A 27,137-nucleotide genomic window follows, 5' to 3' on the forward strand; every position below is an offset into this window, starting at 1 on the left:
GCCATTGCCTTCCATGATGCCAAGATTCCACCTGTGTCTCCAGGAAACACGGAGAATCTAACAAGCCTGCCAGAAAAGGCAGGTCTGCTCCAAAAAGCTGATGAAGTCAAACGCAAGCAGCCCACAGGAGGGGATAAATGCAGCAGGACCACTTTGAGATCCCAGCAAAGCAGGCTCTGGCTGGCCCAACCTGCTCTCCGGTGCCCAGAATCCAGAGGCTCTAAATAGAAACAAGCCTCCCCCCCCATCCCAAAACAAACGCACCAAATCCCTTGCTCTCAAAGGCACCTCCAATCCTCTCTGCCTGCAAAACAACATTCCAGGGATCCATCAGCCTGGCCCTACTGTTTCCAGGAGGAAGTTCCACTCCCCAGAGACTTCTCAGCATTCATGTGCAATAGCCGGAATTGCAGACCCTCTAACTTGCACCATGGTGCTCCCTGCGAACAGTCTGGCAATGACATTGCCAGAAAGCATGCAGCAGGACCATGCTAAGGAACCCAGACTGTGCCCTGCCACTAGATGCCACGCTTTCTGCCTTGCTACAGGACTGCCCCTTGTTTCTCCACCATGTCATTTGCTCCTAGGTCTGAAAGGCACAAACAAGGGACTTTCCATAGAGGGTTGCAGTGACAATTCCCGGACAATGCTCCACTGATTCGCACTGCCCTGCCGAGCCCGTCTGAGGCCATCGGAAGACAGGGCTTCCCTTTCTACCATTCACACTACCCAGCAGGCATTAACTTCCCATAAGAAAACCTGCCAGTAAAACTCCTTCTATTTCAAGACCAAGCAATTCCATATGCTTAGCAAGACCTATTACTGTATGAGATGAGTGTCTGAGACCAGAGCCCCACTGCAGCAGGTGCTGTACAAAACCATTTGTAGAAGAGACAGATGCCTTAAGAAATACCAGCCACACCCTCCCCAGGCAAATCTCCAGAGATGAGCCACGCTTATCAGTAAGTGATACTTCCCGTCCTGTTCTGCTACCCACAACAAACAGAAGACTAACCCACCCGATGCCCAGTCACACAGGCGTAGCAAACTCATTGCAGCCTCTCCCAGGGAGAGCTGCTACACCCACAACCCAGTGCCCACGGGCCAGCTCAGATCCCTCTCCACATAGCCTGGAAAGGCAAGCAGCCGGGCATACCGGTACCAGCCAGACGATATCGCTCTGCTGCAGGCTTCACGCCTCTTTTGGCATTTCTGCTTTGTGCAGTGCACACTCGACAGTCAAGCTCCATCACCCTCTCTGCTCACCTAGTGAAGCATTTCTGATTATAACCACCATCATCCCCTCCACACAAACCTACAGAAACATCTGCCTGGGTTTGAATCTCAGCAGCGTGTTCTCTGGCCCAGGCTTGCGGCTCTGGGGAACTGCTTCCTCCTCTTGGTCTGAAATAGTTTCAGTGTCCCAACTTGCCAGGCACCTGCAAGGTCCCTGTACGCACACAGGCCCAGGGGCGAGAAAAGAGGAGTCGTTATGGGACCTGATTTTTGCTTGGTTGTGGCTGTTGTGGAAGAGTGGTAAAAGCACTCAGAATGAAGGAGAGAGAAGAGACAGAGAGTGAGTGAGTGAGTGTGAGTGTGAGTGTGAGTGTGTGTGGTAAAAGCACTCAGAATGAAGGAGAGAGAAACAGAGTGTGTGTGTGTGTGTGTGTGTATGTGTATGTGTGTGGTAAAAGCACTCAAAATGAAGGAGAGAAGAGAAAGAGAAAGAGAGAGAGAGTGTGAGTGTGTGTGAAAAATTAATAGCAAGAGCTAGGCCTCAATGCCTGCCAAGTCACCTCACCTATCTGGGCCTCAGTTCCCCATCTATAAAATGAGGGAAAACAGAACTTTTCAGATCTCCTAGTGCTAAGTGATATCACTATGTTATCACATATCACTATGGTATCACTAGTGCATTTACCGGCACTGCCTGGGTCTTTAAGTTGGGACTCAGGGCAGAGGACCGTGGGGGATGTAGGAGTCCGCATTGAGCAGGGGACTCTGTGTGTGTGTGTGTGTGTGTCTGTGTAAAAGGGGGTCCATGGGGAGGCAGGGGAGGCCAAAGTGCCTCCCCACCCACTGAGATTCATACCAGGGCTTCTTTCCTCTTTCCATCTCCAGCCTGTTTACACCTGATGCTGCTTTTCCTGTGGAGGCAGAGCAAACCCACTGGGACAGCACAGAGCTGTGTTATAAATGGTTCGCACCCCTGTGTAGGCTCTCAGCGCGAGATGCTGCTGCAGATGCTGGTGCGAGAGAGGTGCAGGACCCAGCTGCCTGAGGAGATTCCCAGGGAAGACACTTTCCTCTCAGAATTCACCGGTACCCATCTCTCGCTGAGGGGCTCCCCTGCTCGAACGACTCAGCGCGACGTGGGATTGGTGGGACACAGAGTAAGTCCGTGGTGTTTCCTGCTCTGCACGGCCATGAAACATCCCAGAGCTCTTTCCACTGGGGATGAGTTTGCTTCAGAACCACTGGCCAAAGTGTCTCTTTTTCCTGTGTGCCCTCCAATCCTGAGGAGGCCACCATTCCTGTCAGGCAGACAGAGCAAAGAGCTCCCCAGCCAGAGTAGGAATGCAGCAAACTGTGCGCTTCCCCTCACTCCCTGATGAAGAGGAACAACTTGCGATGTCCCACTACAATCGGGCAGAGACGCTTCAGCCCCTCTCCCCGCTCTCCCTATACAGGGCACGTGGCGGGATGGGAGGCTGGGGGCTGGGGCAGTCCCAGATGGGGGAAGGGGGGTGCCTCCAACCAGCCTCTTTCACCTGCCTGGTGATTCTGTCTCTTTTCTGCATGGTTTTCTGAGAAGCAAGCCTATTCCAGGCACGTCCCATTGTCCTGGTGCAACCAAACCCTGGCCTTGCTTTGAATCATGAAAAGAGGAAGCAGTGTACTGAATTTGGAGGTCCTAGCTCTTACCATTTAGGAGGAGTTCTTGAACAGACAAAGGCTACATCTAGACTGTACTGCTTTTCCAGGATACCGGACGTATCCCGTAAAAGCAATGCCACGTCCAAGGAACGCAGATGCTTTTCCAAAAAAATTTTTCAAAAAAGCGGATGCGCTCTTTCACCATCCCCATAAACCTCGTCCTATGAGGCATACGGGATGTGTCGAAAGAGCCCTTTTTTCCAAAATGTGGTGCCAAGTAGGTGCACCAAATTTCAGAAAAGCCTCTTTCGAAAGTAAATCGGAAAAAAGGCGTATCGTAAGATATGCGTATCGTACATTGCATATCTTTTTCCAATTTAACTCTGCAGTCTAGACTTAGCCAAACAGTGACAAACTCTCCTAAGGTATGTCTACACTAGCCCCCTAGTTCGAACAATTTGCTTCATTAAATATCCCGCGCTTCATTAGCATGTTCCCAGGCAGTCGCCATTTTGGAAACTGACTAGCCCGGCATAACTGCCCACGTCTACACGCGTCAGTGAAACAGGAGTTTGAAGTAAAGTCCTAACTCGAATTAGTTGTTATTCCTCCTGGAATGAGGTTTAGCGGCTAATTCAAATTAAGGGGTTTATTTCGAAACCCCGTTTCATTGCCGCGTGTAGACGTGGGCAGTGATGCCGGGCTAGTCAATTTCCAAAATGGCGACCACCCGGGAACATGCTAATGAAGCACGGGATATTTAATTTCGGTCACCTTCACTTAGCTTCCCTTGTTCGAACTAGGGGGCTACTACCCCTAGATAGTAGATGGCATAGCTGAACAATTGTGTCATACACCACCTTCCGAAATTAAATAATGTTTCATTATTAATTTAATTTGACTTTTTTTTATTAAGAACTGTGTCTACCACCATGGTCCCCTGGAACAAGAGGCTTGATGCTGGCAAAGGGATGTTCTATTATGCGTGAATTCTATTCCACAAGATTATATATTACTTCACAGTTTGGGCCAGACACAGTTTGGGAAATCCTGCAGTGATGACGGTGGGGTTCTAGATACGTGCCTAGTGCATGCTGCTCTTTGACGCATCAGAGCCTCTATTTCTACAGACAGAGCCAAAGCGTTTGCCCCAAATCCCTCTAAACTCAAGGTGCTCCGCTCACTAAAGGAATAGGAGCGAGCGGGAGGGCGAGGTTCTCTGGCCTGCAATTTGCAGGGAGTCAGACTATTTTCGAGCCTCCAAGTCTATGCGTCTGACCTACACAGAACAGAACAGAACCCAGACCCACCCCATCCTCACACCCTAATCCTAATGTCAGCTTCATGGAGGCAGATTCACCTTGCACCCGCTAAGGTGGGGGCGGTATGCCCAGATGGATCCAGTTTAGGACAGTCTGCATCTAGACCTCTTTCCCTAAGATGAACTAATGCCCTAGGAAAGCTCCAGATGGCACATAACACAGCAACTCCTCTGCTAAAGAATACAGCTGTTTCTGACCCTGCCGCCCCAATGCTCACCGCGCCACATGGGCTCCCCATTCCAAACAAGACTCTGTCTTACGCAAAGCCCAGGCCAGATGAGATCAGCTCTCCCTCTGCAACTCTGACCTTCCCGCAAAGCTCCATTCACCCCACACCCATAAGGGTAGGCTCATAAGAGCAGGAAACTGAACTTTCACAGGATCCGCATCCAAACTGTGGAACTCTCTGCTACAGGACCCAAGAATAAACCCTATAAACAGTTCATCACCAACCACAAAACTCGCCCCTTCACGAGTGAATTCATGCACAGCATCTGCCCTTACACAAATTCACAAGCTGTGCTCCTTAGCCTGGGTGTTTTTGCCCTCCTGCAGGCTGGGAAGGACGGGGGAGTGCACCTGTGTTTATTTCTGTTCTAAAACACTTGGAAGGCACTCAGATGCTGAGGTGAGGAAGGCTGGGGACCTATGAGCAGAGAGGACTGAATTTGCAGGCCAGATTACATCCTCTGTTAACCCTTGGAAGGCAATGCTGCTGCTCAGCCTGCCAGGGCAGAACTTGTTTGCCTCCGCTCAGAACCCTGAATGAATAATCACCAGTTAGGGCCAGATTCACCTTCTGCCTGCCTCAGTTTCCCTGGGTTTAGTCCAGAGTCATAGCAGCGGAAGGGAGACCAGAAGTGGGGCACAAACCCTTTCTGCTCCCTTTACACGTCCAAACCACTGAGCAAACTCCCTGGCCCCTCTGTGGGAAAGCCCTGTTGTGAAACAGGCCTGGAAAGAAAGAAATGGACAAGCGGGCGGGGGGGTCAGAACAAGAAATAAGGCCTGATTTGTTCTGGCATAACTCACACCCCAAAGTCTGCTGCTGCTGCTGTTTCGGCGGCCATCCCTGGCTGCTGTTGACTAGGGTCTCCTCTCCAGCCTGCCTGGGGGATTTCGGGTTTCAAGTTTGCTGAGGCGCTGGATGGGGAGAGAGCCCCACGGGGCATGAGGAAGGGGGAGGCTGAGCAAAGCAGGTTGGAAGGGAGGGGGGGGAAATTCATTCATACAACTCACTGCAAAGCCGCCCCGCAAACAAGCGCTGCCCCTGCAGATTCATCTCCCTGCCTCTCGCTCTCCGAGGCGGCTCGTCCCCCGCCCCAGCCCAGCCTGCAGCGCCGGAGCGGGGGTTGGGGAAAGTTTGCTGGGGGGGGGGAGCAGGGAAAAGCAGAGGGAAGGCGCTGAAAGGAGCGAGACCGACTAACCTGCCTCGGCTCCGGCAGCCGGCCGCCGCCTCCTCCTCCCCGGGGGAGGCTCTGTGGCGGCGCAGGGCACCCCGCGGGAGGAGGGGGAAGCCCTTCCCACAGCTAAATAAATCACCTCATTTGCATACGCAGCCCTCCCCCTCCCCCGGGAGCTGCTGCAGCAAAGGGACCTTTGCTCCGCGGTCCCTCCATGGGCCCCGGGGCGGATCCAGACCGGGTCCCGTTCCCACGCAAACCGCTTTCGCCCTCCTGCTTGCTGTGCTTTGCTCCGGCGCTGGGTTCTAGCTTGGCCTTGCTCCTCCTGTCTCTCTGCCCCGTCCCTACACCCAGGGGCGGCCCATCCATAGAGGCGACTAGGGTGCCGAGTTAAATGGGGCACCCAATGGTGGTGCAATATCCTTAAGGGGTTTGGAGGTGGGGGTGCCGATTGCATGGTTCACCTAGGGTACCAGCTGCTGGCGGCTGGTCTAGGGCTGCCCCTGCCTAGACTCTGGGTACGTCTACACTACAGCGCTAGTTCGAACTAACTTAGTTCGAATTAGTTAATTCGAACTAAGCTAGTTCGAACTAACGCATCTAGAACTAAAAACTAGTTCGAACTAGCGTTTTGCTAGTTCGAACTAGTAAGTCCACATTGAGTGGACTCTGAACAGGGCTTAAGGATGGCCGGAAGCAGTGCCGGCAGGGCATAAAAGGAGGACTTAGAGCATGGAGATACTGTCTCAGGCTAGCCGAGGGCTGCGCTTAAAGGGTCCCGACCCCCACCCCGGACACACAGTTCTAAGGGGTGCCCCGCTTGCAAAGAAGTTCTGGCTTGGAGTGCCCTGAGTGCCCACACTGGGCACATCACAGCACTCGGCCATCAGCCCGGCTGCACTTGCCGCAGGCTGCCATCTGGGGAGAGGGAGTAATTGGGGGGCTGCAGGAGAGCTTCCACCCCCAGAAGCCCGCAGAGCCAGCCCAGTCCTCCCCATCGGGGGCTCGTACCCCATTCCTCCCTCACCTCCTTCCACTTGCCCTTCCCTAGCCCCCCTTCTTATTGATGTACAAAATAAAGATAACGTTTCTTCCAACATTGACTCTGTCTTTATTGAAAAAAACTGGGGGAGACTGGGAAAAGGAGGTGGGAGAGGGGAAGAGAAAGGCTGGGAGAGGGGAGGGCGACTAACATGATCAGGGGTTGGGAACAGGTCCCAGATGAAGAGAGGCTACAGAGACTGGGACTGTTCAGCTTAGAAAAGAGGAGACGGAGGGGGGACAGGATAGAGGTCTCTAAAAGCAGGGGTTGGGTGGAGAGGGTGCATTCAGAAAAGTTCTTCCTGAGTTCCCATAAAGAAGGACTAGAGGACACCAAAGGAAAGGAATGGGTAGCAGGCTTGAAACTAGTAAGAGAAAGTTGTTGTTCTTGACAAAGCAAATAGTTAACCTGTGGAACTCCTTGCTGCAGGAGGCTGTGAAGGCTACAACTAGAACAGAGTTTAAAGGGAAGTGAGATCAAGTGATGGAGGTTGGGTCCATGGAGTCCTATTAGCCAGAGGGTAGGAGTGGTGTCCCTGCCCAAAGTTTGTGGAAGGCTGGAGAGGGATGGCACGAGACAAATGGCTTGGTCATTGTCTTCGGTCCATCCCCTCCAGGGTCCCTAGGGTTGGCCGCTGTTGGCAGACAGGCTACTGGGCTAGATGGACCTTAGGTCTGACCCAGTACGGCCATTGTAAGCTCAGGGCTCAGTGTCGGGGGTCTCAGTGGACCCCCTTGATTTTCATGCACACCTGGTCCTGGGTGGCCAGGCTGGCAGCTCTCCTGCCCTAGACGGCCACTTTCCTGTGCCTAGTGCGGAGATCGTGGACGAGGTCCACGATGTCCGCACTAGCCCAGGAAGGTGCCCGCCTCTTGCGGTCCAGGGCAAGCTCCCGGGAGCCGCCAGCCTGGTCCCGGCAAGAGGGGGTGGGCTGGGGGGCATCGGGTGGGTGGCTCTGTGCCGTGCCAGGTGCAGGGTCTGCTGGCTGGGTGCTGGCAGGCTTGCACCTGGCACGGGCACCGTAGCCAGCCCGTGCCCCTTTAAGGGGTCCGGGGCCGGGAGGGGGGCATAGAGTTTCCCTGGTGTTGGCCAGAGTGGCCACCAGGGAAACCTGGGGAGGGCTAGCCTCCCACTAGTTCGAACTAAAGGGCTACACAGCCCTTAGTTCGAACTAGCTAGTTCGAACTAGGCGTTAGTCCTCGTAAAATGAGGTTTACCTAGTTCGAACTAAGCGCTCCGCTAGTTCGATTCAAATTCGAACTAGCGGAGCGCTAGTGTAGCGCATAGGAAAGTTAGTTCGAACTAACGTCCGTTAGTTCGAACTAACTTTCTAGTGTAGACATACCCTCATAGACTTTAAGGTCAGAAGGGACCATTATGATCATCTAGTCTGACCTCTTGCACAGTGCAGGCCACAGAATCTCACCCACCCACTCCTGGAATAATCCTCTCCCCTATATCTCAGATATTGAAGCCTTCAAATACTTTGAAGGCCCCAAGATGCAGAGAGTCCTCCAGCTGTGATCTGTGCCCCATGCTACAGAGGAAGGCGAAAAACCTCCAGGGCCTCTGCCAATCTACCCTGGAGGAAAATTCCTTCCCAACCCCAAATATGGCGATCAGCTAAACCCTGAGCAACCCACTTCCCCTCTCTGGCTCTATGTTGCTCCTACACTCCGCTCCGCCTAGTCTCCTTGCCTTGCCATGCCTTGTCTGGATTCATAGCATCACTGAATCCTAGGGCTGGCAGAGGCCTCAGGAGTCATGAGTCCAGCCCCCCTGCCCAAAGCAGGACCAACCCCAACTCAATCATCCGAGCCAGGGTTTTGTCAAACCAAAACCTCTAGGGATGGTGAGTCCACCCCTTCCCTACGTAACCCATTCCAGTGCTTCCCCACCCTCCTAGGGAAACAGTTTTTCCTAATATCCAACCTAGACCTCCCCCCTAGGGTTGTCAGGTGTCCGGTTTTGAACCAGACAGTCCGGTATTTGAGCTTTCTGTTCGGGAATCAAATTGAGAAAATACCGGACATAGAAATGTCCGGTATTTTCTAATTAAGTACGTTTTGTTATTATAATGGTATGATGTGACTTGTGCGCAAGTATTGTCGCTCACTCTCTAGGCCTGCACTTTGCGCTACTATGCCAATTCGCCACTTGGATACGAGTATCATGTGAGCGTGCCTACCAGCCAGGCAGTACGCAACTCCGCAGTAGTGCTGAATATTTTCCTTTTATAAACGTATGATTTGCAACAGTGTTGTCCCTTGTCTAGCTTTCATCTTTCTCATATCTCGCGCTCTTTTAAGGTAAGGAATATTTTTTCAGCAAAGAACCTGCTGCTCCAAATTTATTAAAATTGGTTCAATAGTCTGTTTCAATTGCTGTATCAAATGCCGGTGTGGGAAGAATTTTTAGTGTTATGGGTAATCTATGGACGGATGAATGCAACAGATTAAGAGTTGAGTCAGTAAGAAGTCAACTTTGTGGGTTTTTTAATATATCTTTCACTTGTTTGGAAGCAAAAGATGAGTTTCTGAAAAATAAAAAATTGATAAAAGCCGCACAATCTAATGTGCAATATACAATGTAATGTAGATTGTCATCAATAAACTTCCCATATCATGTATATATTTTTTTGGTCACCAAATGTTTATCAAGTGTGTCCGGTATTTTTGTTGAAACTATCTGGCAACCCTATCCCCCACTGCAACTTGAGACCATTGCTCCTTGCTCTGCCATCCGTCACTGCTGAGAACAGCCTCTCTCTCTCTTTGGAACCTCCCTTCAGGAAGCTGAAGGCTGCTATCAAATCTCCCTGCCATCTGAAGAAGTGGGTTGTGCCCACGAAAGCTCATGATACCATCTACATGTTTTGTTAGTCTTTAAAGTGCTACTAGACCATTGTTTCCCAATTTTATTTGGCCACAGAACCCTTTCTAAAAAAAAACCGCTGGGGGAAACTGGTCGAGCAAAAAAAAGTGGAAAAACTGTCAAGCAAAAAAAAAAAAAAATCACAACACAGCGGCCCGCCCCTAGACCACGGCAGACGGTGGCCCCTTGAAAATGGTGGCCCCAGGCGACCACCCCTCAGACCGGCTCGGGGGGGGAGTGATCTTAGGGGTGGGCGAGCCAGGTGGTCGCCCTGGGGTTCTGCGGAGCACTATTTGGGAAACACTGTACTAGACTATTTATTGTTTTTTAAGTTTTTCCTGTTACAGACTAACTCAGCTACCCCTCTGGAGCATATGATCCCCCCTCACTCTTCTCTTCTGCAGACTAAATAAGACCAAATCCCTCAGTCTCTCCTCATAGGTCATGTCCTCCAGCACCCAATGGAGTGTCGTGTATTATGTGTTATGGAGAGTCACGAGGCTAATGGTCTGGTTTTAAGCCAGACAAGCCTGGCGCTGCAAAGTTTGTCCCCCTGTCCGGCCTGTTATCAAACCGGGCACGACTCTGTCTGGATTCATCACCCCCCGGGACGCTGTTTCGAGGAGCAAGCAGTCCTGCCTCCACCAGCACGACCTCACGCAAGGCCACGCCTGCAGAGATGGAATAACGGTTCATGCTCTAAAATGGGGCCCTCCCCATGCATCACGCCAGCAGGAACATCATGCAGGTACAGGATGTCCTGTTTTCTGGGGTCGTGTCCCTGGCCACCCTACCGTACTGTCTAGGAGCCTCTGTCAAGGACAAGAACCTCCTTGTGCCAGATGCTGCACAAACACAGACAGTCCTTGCCCCCGAAAAGCTTACAAACCCCGTATAAAACAAGAGACAATAGCCAGATATGGTCAGCATGATTGTCAGTGGTCATAAGAACAGCCACACGGGGTCAGACCAAGGGTCCATCTAGCCCAGTATCCTGTCTGCCGACAGTGGCCAATGCCAGGTGCCCCAGGGGGAGTGAACAGAACAGGGAATCCTCAAGTGATCCCTCCCCTGTCACCCATTTCCAGACTCTGAAAAACAAAGGCCAGGGACGCTATCCTACCCATCCTGGCTAGTAAGTATTGATGGACCTAACCTCCATGAATTTATCCAGTTCTTTTTTGAACCCTGATAAAGTCCTGGTCTTCACAACATCCTCTGGCAAGGAGTTCCACAGGTTGACTGTGTGCTGAGTGAAGAAATACTTCTTTTTGGCCTTATTTCTCTGGTCTCCACCCTATTTGCTGCCTTTTTTTTTTCTGCAGAATTGTGGGGGAAGGGTATTTGCCCCCTTAAATTTGTTTTTTACCAGCTTGAATTTAAATGCCATGTTATGTCTTCCCCCGTGAATGAGGCAAACTGTGTGGGAGCTGCACCCTGGACCTCTCTAACTCAAGGGGGCACTACAGGGTTGGCAGCTCTTACAATCTTTTTTAAAACCCCAGCACCAAGAGTAATAGGATTACATTAGAAACTCGTCATTCTTTTTTTTTTTAAGTGCATCACCCTCGTGATTGTAGAGAAAAGCTTAAAAATGTGACCCCCCCCCAGCCTGGCCTAATGGCTCAGAAGCCAATGGGCAAATAAAATAACCCCAGCTTTTAGGGGCAGTACAGGGCCAGGCCAAGTCAGGGCTTGGACCTATATGGATAGAGGTTGAAACTGCCTGGCTTGCACATAGAGACATGCACCACAACAAGTGAAACTACATCTCCGAGCGAGGCATGTGTTTCCCCTGCTCATTGCACGGACTTGCACTAGCTTTCCTCTAGCTAGCACAAATATAAATAGCAGTGTAGCTGTAGTGCCAGGTACATCCCCCCTGGTGTCAGGCGGGTTTGAACCTGGCACAGCTCAGCTGTGCCTCCCACAGCGCTACCATGGCTACACTTCTATTTATACTCGCACTAGCACAGATCTGGGCATGCAAGCAGGGGGATCGCACGCCTGGCTCATGATATAGACACAGCTGTGTAATGATTCACTTACTTGAAACAGTGTATCCATCCAGACGGGTGTAGACGTGTGCTGCCCACACACTGCAGCCCTCCAACCAAGGGCATCATGGGTAATGACAATAACACCGAGCTCTCATATGGCACTTTTCTTCCAGAATGGCCAAAGTGGTGTACATGGAAGGAATGTTCCCACTTTTACAGCTAGGGAAACTGAGGCACAGAAAGGTGAAGTGACTTGCCCAAGGTCACCCAACATGCCAGTGGCAGAGCCAGAAATACAATACTGATCTCCAGGGTCCGGCTCCAGTGCCCAAGCCCAGTCTTCTCTGCACAGGGGTGTGTCAGAGCAGCGTTTACACTCAGAGTGAGGTGTACCCATTTGTGTCCAGTGTGAAGTGGACCAATTAGTGTTTTTACTGTATAAGCTAACAGGTATTGGGCACCCATTCAGTGGCATTGGGTATGGCATGACCTCAGCTCTTACAATTGCACGCATTGCGTTTCAGCAAACAGATGTCTCCTGTACACCAAATTACAGAGACTCAACACACGTCCCCAGGATCCTTTGAAAGGTTCGGCTGGGCAGACGTTATCGGAGGCTTTCCTGGGTCTCCAGTTTTTGAGGCTGCAGCTCTGGGAGCAAACAGCACTGCTGGAAATCAGCAGCAGCGGCAAATTCCCGGCTCTCATGTTCATGTACAAGCTGATGAGGTTATACTGCCCTGTCCGCGCCTCCAGGAATGTGGGGAGGCGGAAGCAGGGAGGTTTCCTGTGGGGTCCCTGAGTGTTCTTGGGTGGGGTGGATACACAGGTGATTCAGGATTTTCAACCTGCTCCACGGGGGGACATGTCTCCTGCCCAGCTCCTAGTCACATATCTCCCGCCCCCAGCCCCACAGCTGGGCCCCCATGCGCCCTCCTGGCTCGCACACATACACACGCCCACATCCCTCTCCCCTCCTGGCTCCCTTACATAGTTTTCAGCCCCACCCCCGGCCTTCACAACTCCCTACCCCCTCTCACACATGGGTCCAGGCCCTGAACCCACCACCTCCATACCGCTGTGCAGCTTGGCTTTTCACTACCTCGCAGCTCCAGATGCAGCCCACAAGTCTCCTCCTCCCATGTCCACAGCCCCCTCAGCAGATCCCCTCCTCCCCCTATCAAAGTGTAACCCACACGCCTAGTGGGTGTGGTTCACTGTGCCATGGAGTGGCACTTAGACCACATACAGCCAGGGATAAGAATAAGGGCGCTCCACAGCCTAAGTGGCGAGCCAGCTGGCTTTGTAGCTCAAGCAGTAGAGGCTCCTACATGAAGCTTCAGAGCTTACAGGTTCAATCTACCTGGTGGTGGTTACAAGTGGGGGGCTTGTCTGGGATCCCTACTGGGTCCCCAAAGTTCAGCTTGGGATGCCCCTTCCTCAGCTAGGGGAAGTATGTAAACCCCACATCTAGTTATATCCTTGAGCCAACCAACTTGTCTCCCTAGCTGACAACAGCAAAACTAATTCATAGGGGCTGTGTCTAGACTGGCAAGTTTTTCCACAAAAGCAGCTGCTTTTGCGGAAAAACTTGTCAGCTCTTCTACACTGGCCGCTTGAATTTCCGCAAGAACACTGACAATCTCATGTAAGAAATCAGTGCTTCTTGCGGAAATACTATGCTGCTCCCGTTCGGGCAAGAGTCCTTTTGCGCAAAAGCTTTTGTGCAAAAGGGCCAGTGTAGACAGCTCAGATTTGTTTTGTGCAAAAAAGCCCCAATTGCGAAAATGGCGATCGGGGCTTTTTTGTGCAAAAGCGTGTCTAGATTGACACGGACGCTTTTCCGCAAAAAGTGCTTTTGCGGAAAAGCGTCCGTGCCAATCTAGATGCTCTTTTCCACAAATGCTTTTAACAGAAAACTTTTCCGTTAAAAGAATTTGCGGAAAATCATGCCAGTCTAGACGTAGCCAGGTAGATTACACTTTAAAAAAACACCAAATGGTCTGGTAGCACTTTAAAGACTAAAAAACAGGGAGAGGGGCTCATGGACACAGCCCACTTCTTCAGATGACTGGAATGCTAGATGTCCAGAATCGGATTGCGAGCAATTTATGTTTGAGACTCCTGGGTGCCCCCTGGTGGTTGACAATGACTGGGATGGAGTACCCACTTTGCTGGTGCCGGGGGCTGCCTTTGCACACTGATGCAAGGTGCCTGCGGCAATTCCCTCCTGAAAGCTGCCAGGCAGGTCCAGCTGGATTGACTGTGGGAGGAGGGGGAGGTTTCGGTGACAGGAAGGCCAGGTCTGGGGAGGGTTAGTCTGGCAGCCGCAGCTGGTGGTGGAACAGGGCCAAGCCAGCTGGCAGAATGGTGGGAAGCAGAGGATGCTGCAGGGAGGCGTTGGGTGGGGAAGGTGGAGGCAGAATTGGGAGGTTCAAAGGGAGACCGAGAGCTGGCCAGATACTGTCTGTTGAACAGCCTCCCCCGTCCCTGCCAGGATTGGGGTGGGGCTTGAGGCATGAGGTGCGAGGGTTTCAGTGTGTCAAGAGTCCATCTGACAGCAAGTGGGGCCCGACATGCCAGTCAGCAGTGGGAGAAAGGGGCAGGAAGAACGGGGAAGGAGGGGCTGAGGTGGGATCAGGCTTGTGGAGGGAGGGTAGCCGTGGTTACCACCTCAGAGGCCAGGCTGTCATGATAATAAATAAATCATTGGCTTTTTCCAGCACCAGGAGACTCTCCCGTTTCTGATCCAGGCCTTTGGTGCCCACAGTGGGGAAGTCCTGGGGGGCTGGTTCTGCAGGTACATTGGGGCAGCCAGGCTGGCTATGGGGTGATCGGCTCGCCCAGCTCCCTAGTGGCTGGCAGCCTCAGCCAGCTCCTCAAACGCCTCAGGACCGCAGGTCTCACTGGCATGGGCTGCAAGGCCCTGGGTGCCACATCTGGGCTAAGAGGAGAAGCAAAAAGGCCTGTTGAGACTGTGAACTTTCACATCTGGCTCGGACACCGCACAGACCTTCTGCGCACAAGAGGCCTGTTCTCTGGGCCCTATGAACTCCATGAGGCCGGGGCATGAATAGGACAGGCCTTGGGCTGTTTCCACAAGAGTCAGTGGGAGTCGCGAGGACAGAACATTTCTTTGGGGGACGCCGCACTGCCCAGGTCTGGACCCAATCAATAGGCACAGCCAGACTGGAGTAGACCCGATCTCCAGCTAGCCCTGACTATGGCAGTAGCCAGCACCAGCTGCTTCAGGGAAGGTGTAAGAACGCTACGCAGCAGGAGGATAATATGCCCCTCATACAGGTCTCAGCCTGATATTTTTTGTTAGAGAGCTGTTTAAATCCTGCACAAGGGCTGTGTCTACACTGGCCACTTATTCCAGAAAATCAGCCGCTTTTCCAGAATAACTTGCCAGCTGTCTACACTGGCCCCTTGAATTTCCGGAAAAGCACTGACGATGTACTGTAAGAAATCAGCCGCTTTTCCGGAAATACTATGCTGCTCCCGTTCGGACAAAAGTCCTTTTTCTGGAAAACTGTTCCGGAAAAGGGCCAGTGTAGACAGCACAGTAGTGTTTTCCGCAAAAAAGCCCCGATCACGAAAATGATGATCAGGGCTTTTTTGCGGAAAAGCGAGTCTAGATTGGCCACGGACGCTGTTCCGGAAAAAGTGCTTTTCTGGAAAAGCATCCTGCCAATGTAGACGCGCTTTTTCCGGAAATACTTATAACGGAAAACTGTTCCATTTTAAGCATTTCCAGAAAAGGCTGCCAGTGTAGACGTAGCCATGAAGTTCGGCCTCCCTTCCCAAGTGTTGATTGCTGTTAATTATGACAACTCTGGATATTCTCGATTTCCATAGAAATGTTCAATCCCTTTTTGAATCTTACTGTGTACTTCATCTTGGTGACGTCCTGTGGCAGTGAAGAGAGCACCCCGTTTACTTGTGCATTGCCATGTGTGTGAAAAAAAGGATTTCCTTGCAGCAGCTATGAATTTGCTCCCTTATAATTTAATTCACTGACCTATTGTTCTTGTGTGACAAGGCAGGGATGACAGAAGTTCCCTATCTCCCATCTTTATGTAAGCAGGGGAATGGTCCTGCTATTGTGGGGAACTTTCCTGGTTTCTATACCACCCCGGTGAAATGGACCAGCGAAAGGATCTGAGTCCCCACTCCCACTTCTTTTACCCAAAGGCCTCCCTGACCCTGAGGGCTCCCCCTCCACTCTCCTGCACAGCAGAGTCCTCGAAATCCCAACAAGTCTGGGCCCAGGCTTTCTGAGGCTTAATCCCCACCTTGTAGTTACTTAGGGCAGGGGCTAGGGTGTCCCCACTCCGGGGTGCTCTCTTCACACTGGATGCTTTCTTGACCCAGTGATCATTACATACAGCTCAAAGCAAATACAACTTATTAAACAGCAACTGATTAAAAAGAAAAGAATAAGGAAAAAATGAGAAAGGTTAAAAGAGAACCTACAGTCCTGCTCTGTAGCATGGGGACATCACAAACAGCAGTTTGCAGAGTGTAAGGACAGTTCACAGTCTGTTCCCTATAGGTCCCTTATAGATCCTGGCTGTGCTGCAGGGGCTGCAGGCTGGACACGCTTGCTCTGGCAGTGACCACACGACTTCAGGCTCTAGGTGGCAGGACCCCTCTTCCAGTCTGGCCTGCAGGGCCTCTTGGCTGGTGGTATCTCCCTGCCCAGAGCCTCTTTTCCCCCCTTTGCTGGTCCCAGCTGCTCACCACACCCAGCTGCAGACTATGTTGCTTTGCCAGCTTCCAGCTCCTTGTGTTGCTCTTCTGACCCCTTTGGCTCTGGTCACTGCAGGTCTGCCTCTTAGCACAGCTTGCACTCCTTGGGCAGTGTGTGTCTGGCTCTGTCGCTGCAGGTCTGCCTCTTAGCACAGCTTGCACTCCTTGGGCAGTGTGTGTCTGGCTCTGTCGCTGCAGGTCTGCCTCTTAGCACAGCTTGCACTCCTTGGGCAGTGTGTGTCTGGCTCTGTCGCTGCAGGTCTGCCTCTTAGCACAGGGTCTGTTCTCCGTGGGCTGTATGGGCCTCTGGCTCTGTCACTACAGGTCTGCTCCTCAGTACAGCCTGGACCCCTTGCTACGCTTCTTAGCTCTCTCCCCCTTTTCCTCAGACCCAGAAAATCCCACACACGGAGGACAGGAGCTGGCTTCCTAATTCCCCCATTGGCCTGTCCAACCTGTCAATCAGATTGACCTGGAGTGTTGACTTCTTCCCATTGTCCCTGGGGTCTGTCAGTCTCAGGGCCCTGATTTCTCATGGACCCTTCCCCTTTTGGTCCTGGGAGCTGGCCAGCCAAAAACTCCCATTGAGTTTTAGTAAGGGGCTAACAGTCCCCTTACATTTAGACTATACTTGTCTCTTGCAAAGATAAATTATCCCATTCTTATCTTGGCTCATAGAAGAGTCTTTTCTTGCCACCCTTCTGTAACCCCCCCGCCACAATGTCTCAATGTGGCTGCACCCCTGATTTATAGTCACCCTCCCAGTCATTACTCATCCTAACATCATGTGTGTTTGCATCACACTGAGCGTCTCATAGAGCAACACTCTCCTTTGAGCTGGCCATAACGAGGCTAAGGTCCTTTGCCTGGATTGATATTCCTCCTTTGGAACCCTGTAGGGGTTTGTTTGTGGCTCGCGGGGCGGTTTGGGTTGATGCGGGGCTCAACACGCGGCCGGCAGGTGGGATCCTTTGAACATGGCCTCCATTGGGAACACGCTCCAGAGCGGCAAGTCAATAGAATGGTCTTCTGTTAATTTGCGGTTTAGTAGTTAAATTCCAGGACTGCCATTGCTCATTAAAAGTGCTGTCATATGGGTGGAAATGGGGTAAATATTGCATTTTATTATTCCCAGCAGAACTGACTTCAATGGGGCTTGTGTGTTGTGTAATCTTGCTTTAATCTTTGTATTCATGCCCGTCAGTGTGAAAGATGCTATTTGTATGTATATTTGTATGTACAGGGCTCGATGAATAATATAATCTACTCGCCCGTGGTAAGTAGATTCCAACCTGGAAGAGCCGGCGCAGAGTGCAGAACTGCACGGCTGGCGAGCCCTGTGTACGTACATGCAACCACACTTAAGTTGCAGCCCTCGACACGTGCTGTGAGTATCATTGTGGCCCCCAAGGCTTCCAAAGTTGAGAAGCCAGGCTGTAGGGTATGCAAGTAGCTTACACTTCCCCGCCTCCTCCCTTCCTCCCACGTGTGCATTATTTTGCAACACTGAACTTCATTTGCCGTCACGTCGCCCTTAGCTTGGTTTGGTCTGTTTGAAGCTCCTGATGATCCTTTATGGTTCTGATTTACTTACTGTGACGTAGTGGGGGGTACCTGGCTGGTTTCTATGCTGCTGGCTCTGGGGTAACCCCCACTGGCTGCCGTGGGTACCACGACCCAGCAAAACAGGATGGATCACTATGCAAACCAGTGGCCAGACACCCCCATAATGTTGTTCCTGTGACAGAGAGAGACACATCTGTATCCGATTCTGAGCGACTTTGTATTGCACATGGAAATGTCTGCCCTGTGGCTGCAGGTAGACCCATGTGCCATCTGCCTGTGCCCTTTTCTGGCCAGGCTGGCACTGTCCATGGGTGGTGGGGTGAAGGCCCAGCTGGGAAAGGCAAGCCCCACCCCCATCCCTTCCACCCAAGGCCCTGCCCCTGGAGCCAAGCCCTGCCCACTCCAGCCTGATCCTTCCTGGCCACGTAGAGTGCCGGGCTGCTATGCTATGGCCCCGGTTCAGCCCTCCCGGGCAGCCCAAGAAAGCTGGGCTGCTGCACCATAGCCCCAGCCTTTGGCAGTCAGGCATGTAAGCAGTTTTGGGAAGGGCTGTGCCTTTCCTTGCCTACATTACTGACTGCCCATGGCTCTGCCCGTACACCCCACCATACTTTCCCCCCCACCAGCCTGTTGCCTGCAAAGGCATTGGCACAAGTGCCACCAAAACAAGCAACTCAAACGGGTGCTCCCCTTAATAAGGTCTCCTAGAAGCAACTGAAATAGTATTCAAGGGGCCATTACTTCAGAGGCCTTGGTGAACCAGCTACTCTACTCAAAGCCCTCCAGCAAAAACTCTGAGGTGGGTCGGACTACCCATCTGGAGCCTGGGAGAGGGATCACCACCATGTGCCAGCAGAATGGCTTCTTAATCCCCTTCATGTAGGGAAGAGCAGGGAGCCCCCTTGCTTATATGCAACCCCTGGGAAATTTTTTGTTTGTACGTCGGGTGCCGAGCTGGGAAAAGAGAATACTGGCCAGCCCAGATCAAAGCACTACGACCCCCCAGGAAGACAGCCGTGACCCCCCAAGGGGGTTGCGACCCACGGGTTGCACACACTGATCTATATAACGGCCCTTTATATACCAAGACTTATCAGGATCCCCATCGGTCTTGTTTGACCAAAGTCTAAACACGCCCAGGTTTTTTAACCTTTCCTCACCAGTCACATATTCTCAGCCTTTAATCTATTTTTCTCTCTCCCCTCTGGCCTCTCTCCAATTTGTCCCCTTCTTCCCCAAAGCACGGCACCCAGAACTGACCACAGTTCTCCAACTGAGTCCTCAGTGCCAACTCGTAGGCTGTGTCTAGACTGGCAAGTTTTTCCACAAAAGCAGCTGCTTTTGCGGAAAAACTTGCCAGCTGTCTACACTGGCCGCTTGAATTTCCGCAAGAACACTGACGATCTCATGTAAGATTGTCAGTGTTCTTGCAGAAATACCATGCTGCTCCCGTTCGGGCAACAGTCCTTTTGTGCAAAAGCTTTTGTGCAAAAGGGCCAGTATAGACAGCTCAGATTTGTTCTGTGCAAAAAAGCCCCGATGGTGAAAATGGCGATCGGGGCTTCCTTGTGCAAAACCGCGTCTAGATTGGCACGGACGCTTTTCCGCAAAAAGTGCTTTTGCAGAAAAGCGTCCGTGCCAATCTAGATGCTCTTTTCCGCAAATGCTTTTAACGGAAAACTTTTCCGTTAAAAGCATTTGCGGAAAATCATGCCAGTCTAGACACAGCCGTAGAGTGGAACCGATAACTCCCATATCGTACAAACAACACTCCTACTGATGCACCCCAGAATGACATCGGCCTCTGATAACTGTCGTATCGGTGACTTGTATTCAACCTGGGATCGACTTAACCCCCCTGATCCTTTTCAGCAGTACAACCACCTGGCAAGTCATTCCCCAGTCTGGAGCTGCGCGTTTGATTTGTCCTTCCTACGTGCAGTGCTTCGCGCTTGCCTTTATGCTGAAGTTTACGTGAGTGGCAGACCCATTCTCCAAATTCATCGAGGCCATTTTGAATGTTAATCCTGTCCGCCCAAGAGCTTGCATAGCCCAAGGCCCAGTGGGCTCCAGCAGCAGCCCTGGGAACTACAAGTTGTGGACGACAAACTGCGGCATGTTGGGAGAACTCCCTGGTTCCTGCCAGGATGTGCCCTCGCTCTGTCCCCAGCAGGGTCTCAGCAGGGACTGAGCTGGGAGCAGGCAGGCTGCAAGCAGAAAGGAGGGGCTGCTGGGCTGTGCTCCTGTTCTACGTTCTTTCCAGAGTAAAGTCTGTTCCTGGTGTTTGTCGGAGAGGGTCTGGTCTGAGGGGCACACTCCCTGACACACACACAACACAGAGCATACCAAGGAGCCTCAGGCCTCCTCTCCCTGAGTTGTGTAAAAAGTCACAAGGCTTCCCCTATGTTGAATAACCTTACACGGGCTGGTGAACAGGAAGGGCTACCCTGGCAACCCCTCCCAACTTGGTATCATGTGCAAATTTTATAACCTCACTCTCCACTCCATTATCCAAGTCATTAATGAAGATCTGGAACAGTACAAGCCCTAGGACTGAGCCGTGGAAGTCAGCCACTAGATACACCCTCCCCGTTTGACAGTGAATCATTGACAGCTAGACTCTGAGTATGGTCTTCCAACCAGTTGTACACCCATCTACATGTTTTATTAGTCTATAAAGTGCTACCAGACCATTTGTTGTTTTTTTCTGTAACAGACTAACTCAGCTATCCCCTGAAACCTACCATATAGTAATTTCATCCTGACTTTTCTCTCGTTTGCTCACAAGAATGTCATTGTGTCTCTGTCACTGTGTCTAAATCCTTACTAAAAATCAAAATATATCACAGCACTGCTTCGCTCTGATCCATCACGTCAGTCACCCTGGCAAAGAAAGAAATTCAGTGGGCGTGGCATGATTTGTTCTTTTCAGATCCCTGCTGGCTCTTCCTTAGAACTCTCTTATCCACCGGATGCTTACACATTAATGTGCTACATTGTCCTGCATTTTGCTTCAGCTACCCCAGACTAACACGGCTACATCTCTACCACTATTCTACAGTGCTACATTGTCCTGCATTTTGCTACACATTAATCATTTATTCCTGTATCTTTCCAGCTACGAAAAATTAGGCTGAGTGGTCTATAATTCCATGGGTCCTTTATTACCCTTTTTTAAAAGATAGGGACTAGGTTTGCCCTTCTCTAGTCTTTTAGGACCTCCCCCGACCTCCAGGAGTTCTCAAGGATATTTGCTAACAGTTTGAGATTGCTTCAGCTAGTTCCTCAATGACACTAGGCTGAATTTCATCAGGCCCTGCTGCCGTGAATACATCTAGCTTATCTAACCTCTTCCTTCCCTATTTTGGTTTGCATTCCTTCCCCCTTGCTGTTATTAACTCTGTCGAATATCTGGTCACTAGAGAAGACTGAAGCAAAATATTCATTGAACATCTCAGCCGTCTTTTTGTCAGAAAAAAAGTGATAGCCTAAGTGATTTTTTCCTGGGTTCAAGAAGAAAGGTGGGTTTGTTTTTTTCATTTGAGTGGTGACAGCCATCTCCCAAGAACAGGTAATCTCTGAGTTTAGGGAGTTTTAAAAACAGAAGCCCTTAGAGGCAAGGTATTTTTAAGGTCTCTTGCAGGCCACCTGCTGCACTCAAAGTGAGAGAAAAGGGAACAGCCACAACATGGTGGCAGCAGTGGGATGTTTAGAAAAGGACAACGCCTCACCCATCCATCACAGGAACAAAGTCCATTTAAGCCCAAGCTGTTACTGCTGCCCTCTAGATGCCATGGACTCAGTTTGTGATTGCCAATAGCCAACGCCCCTTGTCTTTAGGGTGAAATTCTCCGTCTCTTTATAGGGTCCATGGCATGGTGTCAATATCCAAAAATTGTAAGGAAAGCCTTTCCCTATAACTGCTTTAGGATCAGGGAATCGTCTCCAGCCCTACAAGAGTCCTGAGCCCTGCTGCCCCCGAGGATGATAGACAGACCTGGCTGAGGAGACGGGCGAGTCCAGTGGCTCTCAAATCTCTTCAGCGTGAGGCCCCATTTTGGTCAAAGCAATGAGGCACCAGGTTCCACTGGGATGAGCAACCTTAGACTTCGGCTGGGGAAACAGGCTCATTGGAAGGATGGGGATCCAGGGGCCAACGTGTTGGAGGTGGTGGATAACACCATGACAGGGACAGAGTGGCCTGGTAAATGTTAAGGAAGGAGAAGAGAGAGCTTAATGTCACCCTAACAGCGAGACATGTCAGTGAGTGAGTTGGGTGTTTGTTCTCCAGTGGGTGCACAGAATCGCGCCTGTTTGGACCAGCAGGGAGCAAGTGGGGCCTGCAGGGGAGCGTTAAGGGATTCTAGGAAAAGGCCTTTCAATAAATGCTGTAACATAGGGGGGCAGGGGGGCCTGTGGCTGTCCTGACCCTCTGTTGGACCAGGAGAATTGAGGTCTATGGGCAGGAGAGATACCCGCGGTCCAAGCTGCCCCCACAGCCTCGCCCAGGCGTGAGCATCCTCATGGCAAAATCCTGTTCCCCACCTGCTTGGGTCTTTGCTATTTCTGCACCCGCCATGCATGTGGCACATGGCCCTTTGAGCGGGGTGTCTTGCCCAGGCAGCTGTGGAACCAGTCTCCCCTTGCGGAGGGAATTGCAGGAGGGCATGGATGGGCCCGCAGCACTCACATGCTTTTTCCTGCCTCCTTCCTGAGGGAAAGCTGCATCCAGACTCCAGCGCCCGCCTGGGTCAGGCTGAGCACACCTCCATGCCCAGCTCAGAGCCGCACACACATGGATAGGAGGGGAAGGCTAAAACCCGGTTCAGAGCCCACACAAACTGTGCCGTGATGTCTCCCCCTAGCAGGGTTCAGGCTTGTCGACCATCATCACAAGCCCGCAGGACAGGACGGGACTTACTGGGTCAGAGGGGCAGAACCCTGCTCTCGAGCATCTCTGGCCTATAACCCTGTCTAACAGCATCAGCCCTCCTGCTTCTCCCATTGGCTGGCTGCTCCTGAACCTCCCTTTAGCACAGCGGTTCCCAAACTTTTCAGCATCACGCCCCCTTTCTGATTTTTGAGAAACCCTCACGCTCCCCCACCCCCAAAATAGCAGCAAAACTTGTTGAGCAAAAAATTAAAAAAAATTGGCCTTTTAAGACCAGAGCAGGCATGGCCCTTTTAAGGTAACCCTGCCAGCCCAAGTGGATTGATGGGGGGGAGGGAGGGCTGGGTTGCCTCACACCCCTCCTGGAATTTCTTCACGGCTTCCCAGGGGGGGCACGCTCCCCAGTTTGGGAACCCATGCAAGTTTAGCACCTTCCACGTCCTGTTCCAATTTGGCTCTGATGGGCATGAACCCTACTGCACCTCCACCACTCGTGCCTCTCGTCTGTCACCCACCCACCCATAGGGCTTCTCTTTCCTGCCCCAGCAAGAGAAGAAGCAATCCAGCAACTGGCTCTCCCAGCTGTAACATAGAGGGGCAGCAACCGGAGCTCCCCGAGGGCAGCAACGCAGGCCAGGCTGAGGAAAGTTGGAGTCCTAGCCCCCAGGCCACCCTGCAGTATCAGGGTGTGGGATGCCAGCCTGGAACGGACATGCCCTGATCACTGGGGAGAAAGCAGCAGCAAGCGGGAGCACGGACTTGGAACTAGGAAGCGGCTCAGAGAGGTGGGAGCAGGCCAAGCTCTTGTCATCCCATTAGTGCTTCCAGCCCTTCAGGAAAAGGCTTCAGAAGACACAAAGCTGGCTCTTCTAAGGAGCCTGTGTAACCCACATACTGAGTGTGGTTCACTGTCCCATGGAGTGGCACTTACAGCCAGAGATAAGAAGAATAACTTAAGCTTTGTAGCTCAAGCTGCAGAGGTCCCAGGTTCAAATCTGCCAGGGGGTGGTTATACAAGGTGGTTACACTGCCTGTTGCAGTGACTAGAACAGCCGGCCGCAGAGCAGCTGACAGGGAAGTGTTACAGCCTCATCCCTTTATGTTAGTCCCAGAGTGCTCTGCGTACCACTCCATAAGCTATGACTGCTCCACTGAGGTCAGAGGCCTCTCCCTTTGCTGCCAGGCCAGGTACAGGCAGTCCCCGGGTTACGTACAAGATAGGGACTGTAGGTTTGTTCTTGAGTTGAATTTGTACGTAACTCGGAACTGGCTCCAGATTCAGCCGCTGCTGAAACTGACCAGGGGCTGACTACAGGAAGCCGGAGGCAGAGTTGCTCTGCCCCCAGCTTCCTGGAATCAGCCGCTGATCAGTTTCAACAGCAGCTGAATCTGGAGCCTGGGACAGAACAGCTGGGGCGCTGCCAGGTAGGTCCCCCCAGGACCAACTCAGCAGCACCCCAGCTGCTCTACCCCAGGCGTCCACAACAAAAGCCTGGTCTGCTGGGGGGGGGGGGCTCACTAGCTGCCCCCCCCCCCCAGCAGACCAGGGAGACCCGGAGCAAAGCCGTGGAGGCACGGGACCCCCGCTCACCTCTGTGAGCCTATCTCCATGTACCAGCCAGGGCCTGCTGCCTTCTACTCATTTACGTCCAGGCTGATGCACAGCTGTGACTGCAAAGCTTGGCCTGGGAACAGCCAGAGCCCCATTGGAGGAGGTGGTGTTTGCAGTGAAAAGAGGAGGGGAGGGGGGGAAGGGAGGAGCTGTCTCCATCCACCCGGGCGTGTGTTATTCAGCTTGTGAAATTCAGCAGGAGGGTGGAGAAAGCAGAGCTGGCTAATAAACCCTGCTCACTGGCACCAGCCTCCCAATGCAGCTGCTTCCATGACTTGCAAGCCCCTTGCTCAGAGCAGTGCCTGGGAGGAGAGGGCTGAGCCAGCTACACCAGCCCGCGGCTACCTCCCGGCAGTGGAAAGGTCAGCCCCCAGGGCCCAGCCAGCAGCGGCCCATCCAGCCTGCGATTTCCCCGCAGGAGCAGGGCTAAGCAAGGCAGCTACAGATTCCCCTTGCATAAGCCTCCTCCCAGCTGGACAACCACCTGAGCATGGCCCCAGCTGCCAGTCCCTCTCCCTGGGATGAGGTGCCCAGTCAGCTAGAGGAGGAAGCGGGTCCGACGATCAGGGCCCGACGGACGTCGTCCAAGCGGTAAGGAAAACGCCGAGCCGTCCTTCTTGCCTGATTTAGTCATTTTATTCCTAAATAAACTGCTCCAGTACAAGGTACAAAATCTCCTTTTCCCCCATGAAACGGAACACCGGGGGGTTTCAGGGAGCTCTTTCAAGGAAACCGGCTTCAAAAATCCAGATTCAAGGCCTCTAATTCTAGCGCAGAGAAAATATTCATGTGTCATGACCTCTGGGGCCCCTCTCACAAGCGAGCCCAGGGCCCCTCGGGGTCCCCACCCCCTTGGGAGAGTCCCAGCGCAGCCAGGGACCCCCGAGGGAGACGGGTCCCGTAAACTAGTCTCAGTCAGCAAAAGGCAATTCTAACTGTTACAGGAGAACAAAGAAAACGCAGACGACAGCCATTTAACGACACGGGGAGCGTGGGGCTTTCCGGGAGCGCTAGTCCGGCTGCGGCCATCTCCTTCGCCAAAGGGCAGGTGTTTTCCAAGCCCTCCTCCTTTGAGGGAAACATGCCCGACCTCTTCCCTCCCCTCCCCTTCCCCTGCTCCCTGGACACTGACAGCGCTGGCCTGCCCTCCGAAAAGGCAGCGCCCTGCCAACGCTGCCAGGCAGAGCACAGAAGGCGGCTCACGCTCCCGGAAGGCCCCTCGAGGTTGCTTTTGAAGATGGCTCGGCCCATGGTGACTGTTCTTTGGTCCCACAAGGTCCCACCCTGCCCTCCCTGCTTTCTTCAGCCAACAGAGACACACGCTTCCCCCTCACACTCCAGGGCACCCATCCTGCTCGGAGCCTGGGGTTCCCACTTCCTGGCCCCTCAAAGGTAGTTAGATGCCTTCTGGCACCGGGAGGGGAATGGTCCTTCTCCCATCCCTGGCCTGCTTGAGGAACGTCCTGACTGACCACTGGCCGGAGGGGGGGGGAAATGAGGTTACACAAACTGCACTGGATACACAGACAAAATAAACCCAGTTGGGCACAAGGAGGGGGTGTGTGGAAGCTGGGGGGGGGGAGGCGGCACGGAAGTGAACGTGGCTCAGTTGACACTGTCCTCGTCGCTGCCGTCGCCCCGGTCGTCTTTGGTCTCGGACAGGCTGCTTTCGTCGATGTTCTCCAGCGAGTCGGCGTGCTGGATGGAGAGGTCCGAGAGCGCCACGGCGGGGAGGGTGCTCTGTTCTGGGAACAGCCAGGGCTTGAAATGGGGGTTGTGTTTCTGCTTCCAGTCAGGGTACTTGAGGCAGGCTTTGTACATCTTCTTCATGGCCTGGGGGAGAGGGCAGAGAAGGCAGGAGACCGGTGAGAGTCACACGAGCCGCCCGCCAACAAGGCAGCATCGGCTGCTGGGCGCTACTCGAGTGTGGACCCTCTGAGGTGATGGAGGGTTGTCCGGGCCCAGGCCTGTGAGGGGGGTGCAGCACATGCAAGTTTTGCAGACAGTAGCAGTCTCTGGTGAGAGGCAAGGCTAGGAAAGCGCTAGGGACCCAGGCAAGGTCAAGAAGGCTGCCCCAGGCCTGAATACCGCCCCACTCCCACGTCACGGCTGCCCTTTTCCCTTCTGCCGCCAGCCTGGGCCTGAGCCCTGACTTAGGAGCACTGTTCCCCATAAGCTGAGCACGTGGGCGGCAACCCAGGAGAGATTGCAATGCTGCCCAGCTGATTAGTATGTAACAATCTGGCTTTTCTGTAGCCATGATGGAAGGCCTGTGCTAGGCCTGAACCAAAGCCGCCTTCTGCAGCCAGACTGAAGAGTAGCAGCCATTACTGTAAGGCCTGGAGTCACATACTCACAATTCCATCTAAATTGTATTAAAAAGTGTCACCCCAAGCTGTGAGGAGGGGACTTTGCCCTGATCGCTCCCCCACTGTCACCAGCTAAAGAAACAGATCCCAAGATGGGTAAATAAAACTTAAGTCGCACCATTCTGTCTGGCAAGAAACCGCTTATCCATGGAGAATGTTGTGGACTCCTCATCCTATGACCATTGTCACTACGCTTTCCTATTGTTTGTGTGATTTCTGTCTGGTTTGTAACTGTTTTTGTCTGCTGTATAATTAATTTTGCTAGGTGTAAATCAATTAAAGTGATGGGGTATGATTGGTTAGTAAAATTATACTAAAATAATTGGTTAAGGTATAACTAAGCAAGACTCAGGTTTCATTATATAAACTGGGGTCCAAGGAGGAGATCAGAAAGAAGAAGATCAGAAGTAACAGAAGGAAGAAAAG

General features: G+C 52.4%; 2 protein-coding genes across 3 annotated transcripts in view; both read right to left on the reverse strand.

Moving 5' to 3' along the window:
• The window catches only part of ARAP1 (ArfGAP with RhoGAP domain, ankyrin repeat and PH domain 1), a 218,000-nt gene extending 212,256 nt beyond the window's left edge, over positions 1-5,744 (reverse strand). Inside the window, exon 1 of one of the 2 annotated variants that reach the window (XR_012900822.1) lies at positions 5,627-5,744. The gene's annotated coding sequence lies outside the window, so the exon portion shown is untranslated. The remainder of the gene's footprint in view (positions 1-5,626) is intronic. The other variant, XR_012900821.1, reaches the window with a different exon arrangement.
• A 19,212-nt stretch (positions 5,745-24,956) lies between these two features.
• STARD10 (StAR related lipid transfer domain containing 10) overlaps positions 24,957-27,137 on the reverse strand; it is a 42,604-nt gene continuing 40,423 nt past the window's right edge. The window contains exon 6 of the mRNA XM_075919631.1: positions 24,957-26,175. Coding sequence (XP_075775746.1) covers positions 25,948-26,175 — 228 coding nt within the window. The 3' untranslated portion in view covers positions 24,957-25,947. The remainder of the gene's footprint in view (positions 26,176-27,137) is intronic.

The sequence above is a fragment of the Pelodiscus sinensis genome, chromosome 1, assembly GCF_049634645.1.
Source record: "Pelodiscus sinensis isolate JC-2024 chromosome 1, ASM4963464v1, whole genome shotgun sequence".
Taxonomy (NCBI): domain Eukaryota; kingdom Metazoa; phylum Chordata; order Testudines; family Trionychidae; genus Pelodiscus; species Pelodiscus sinensis.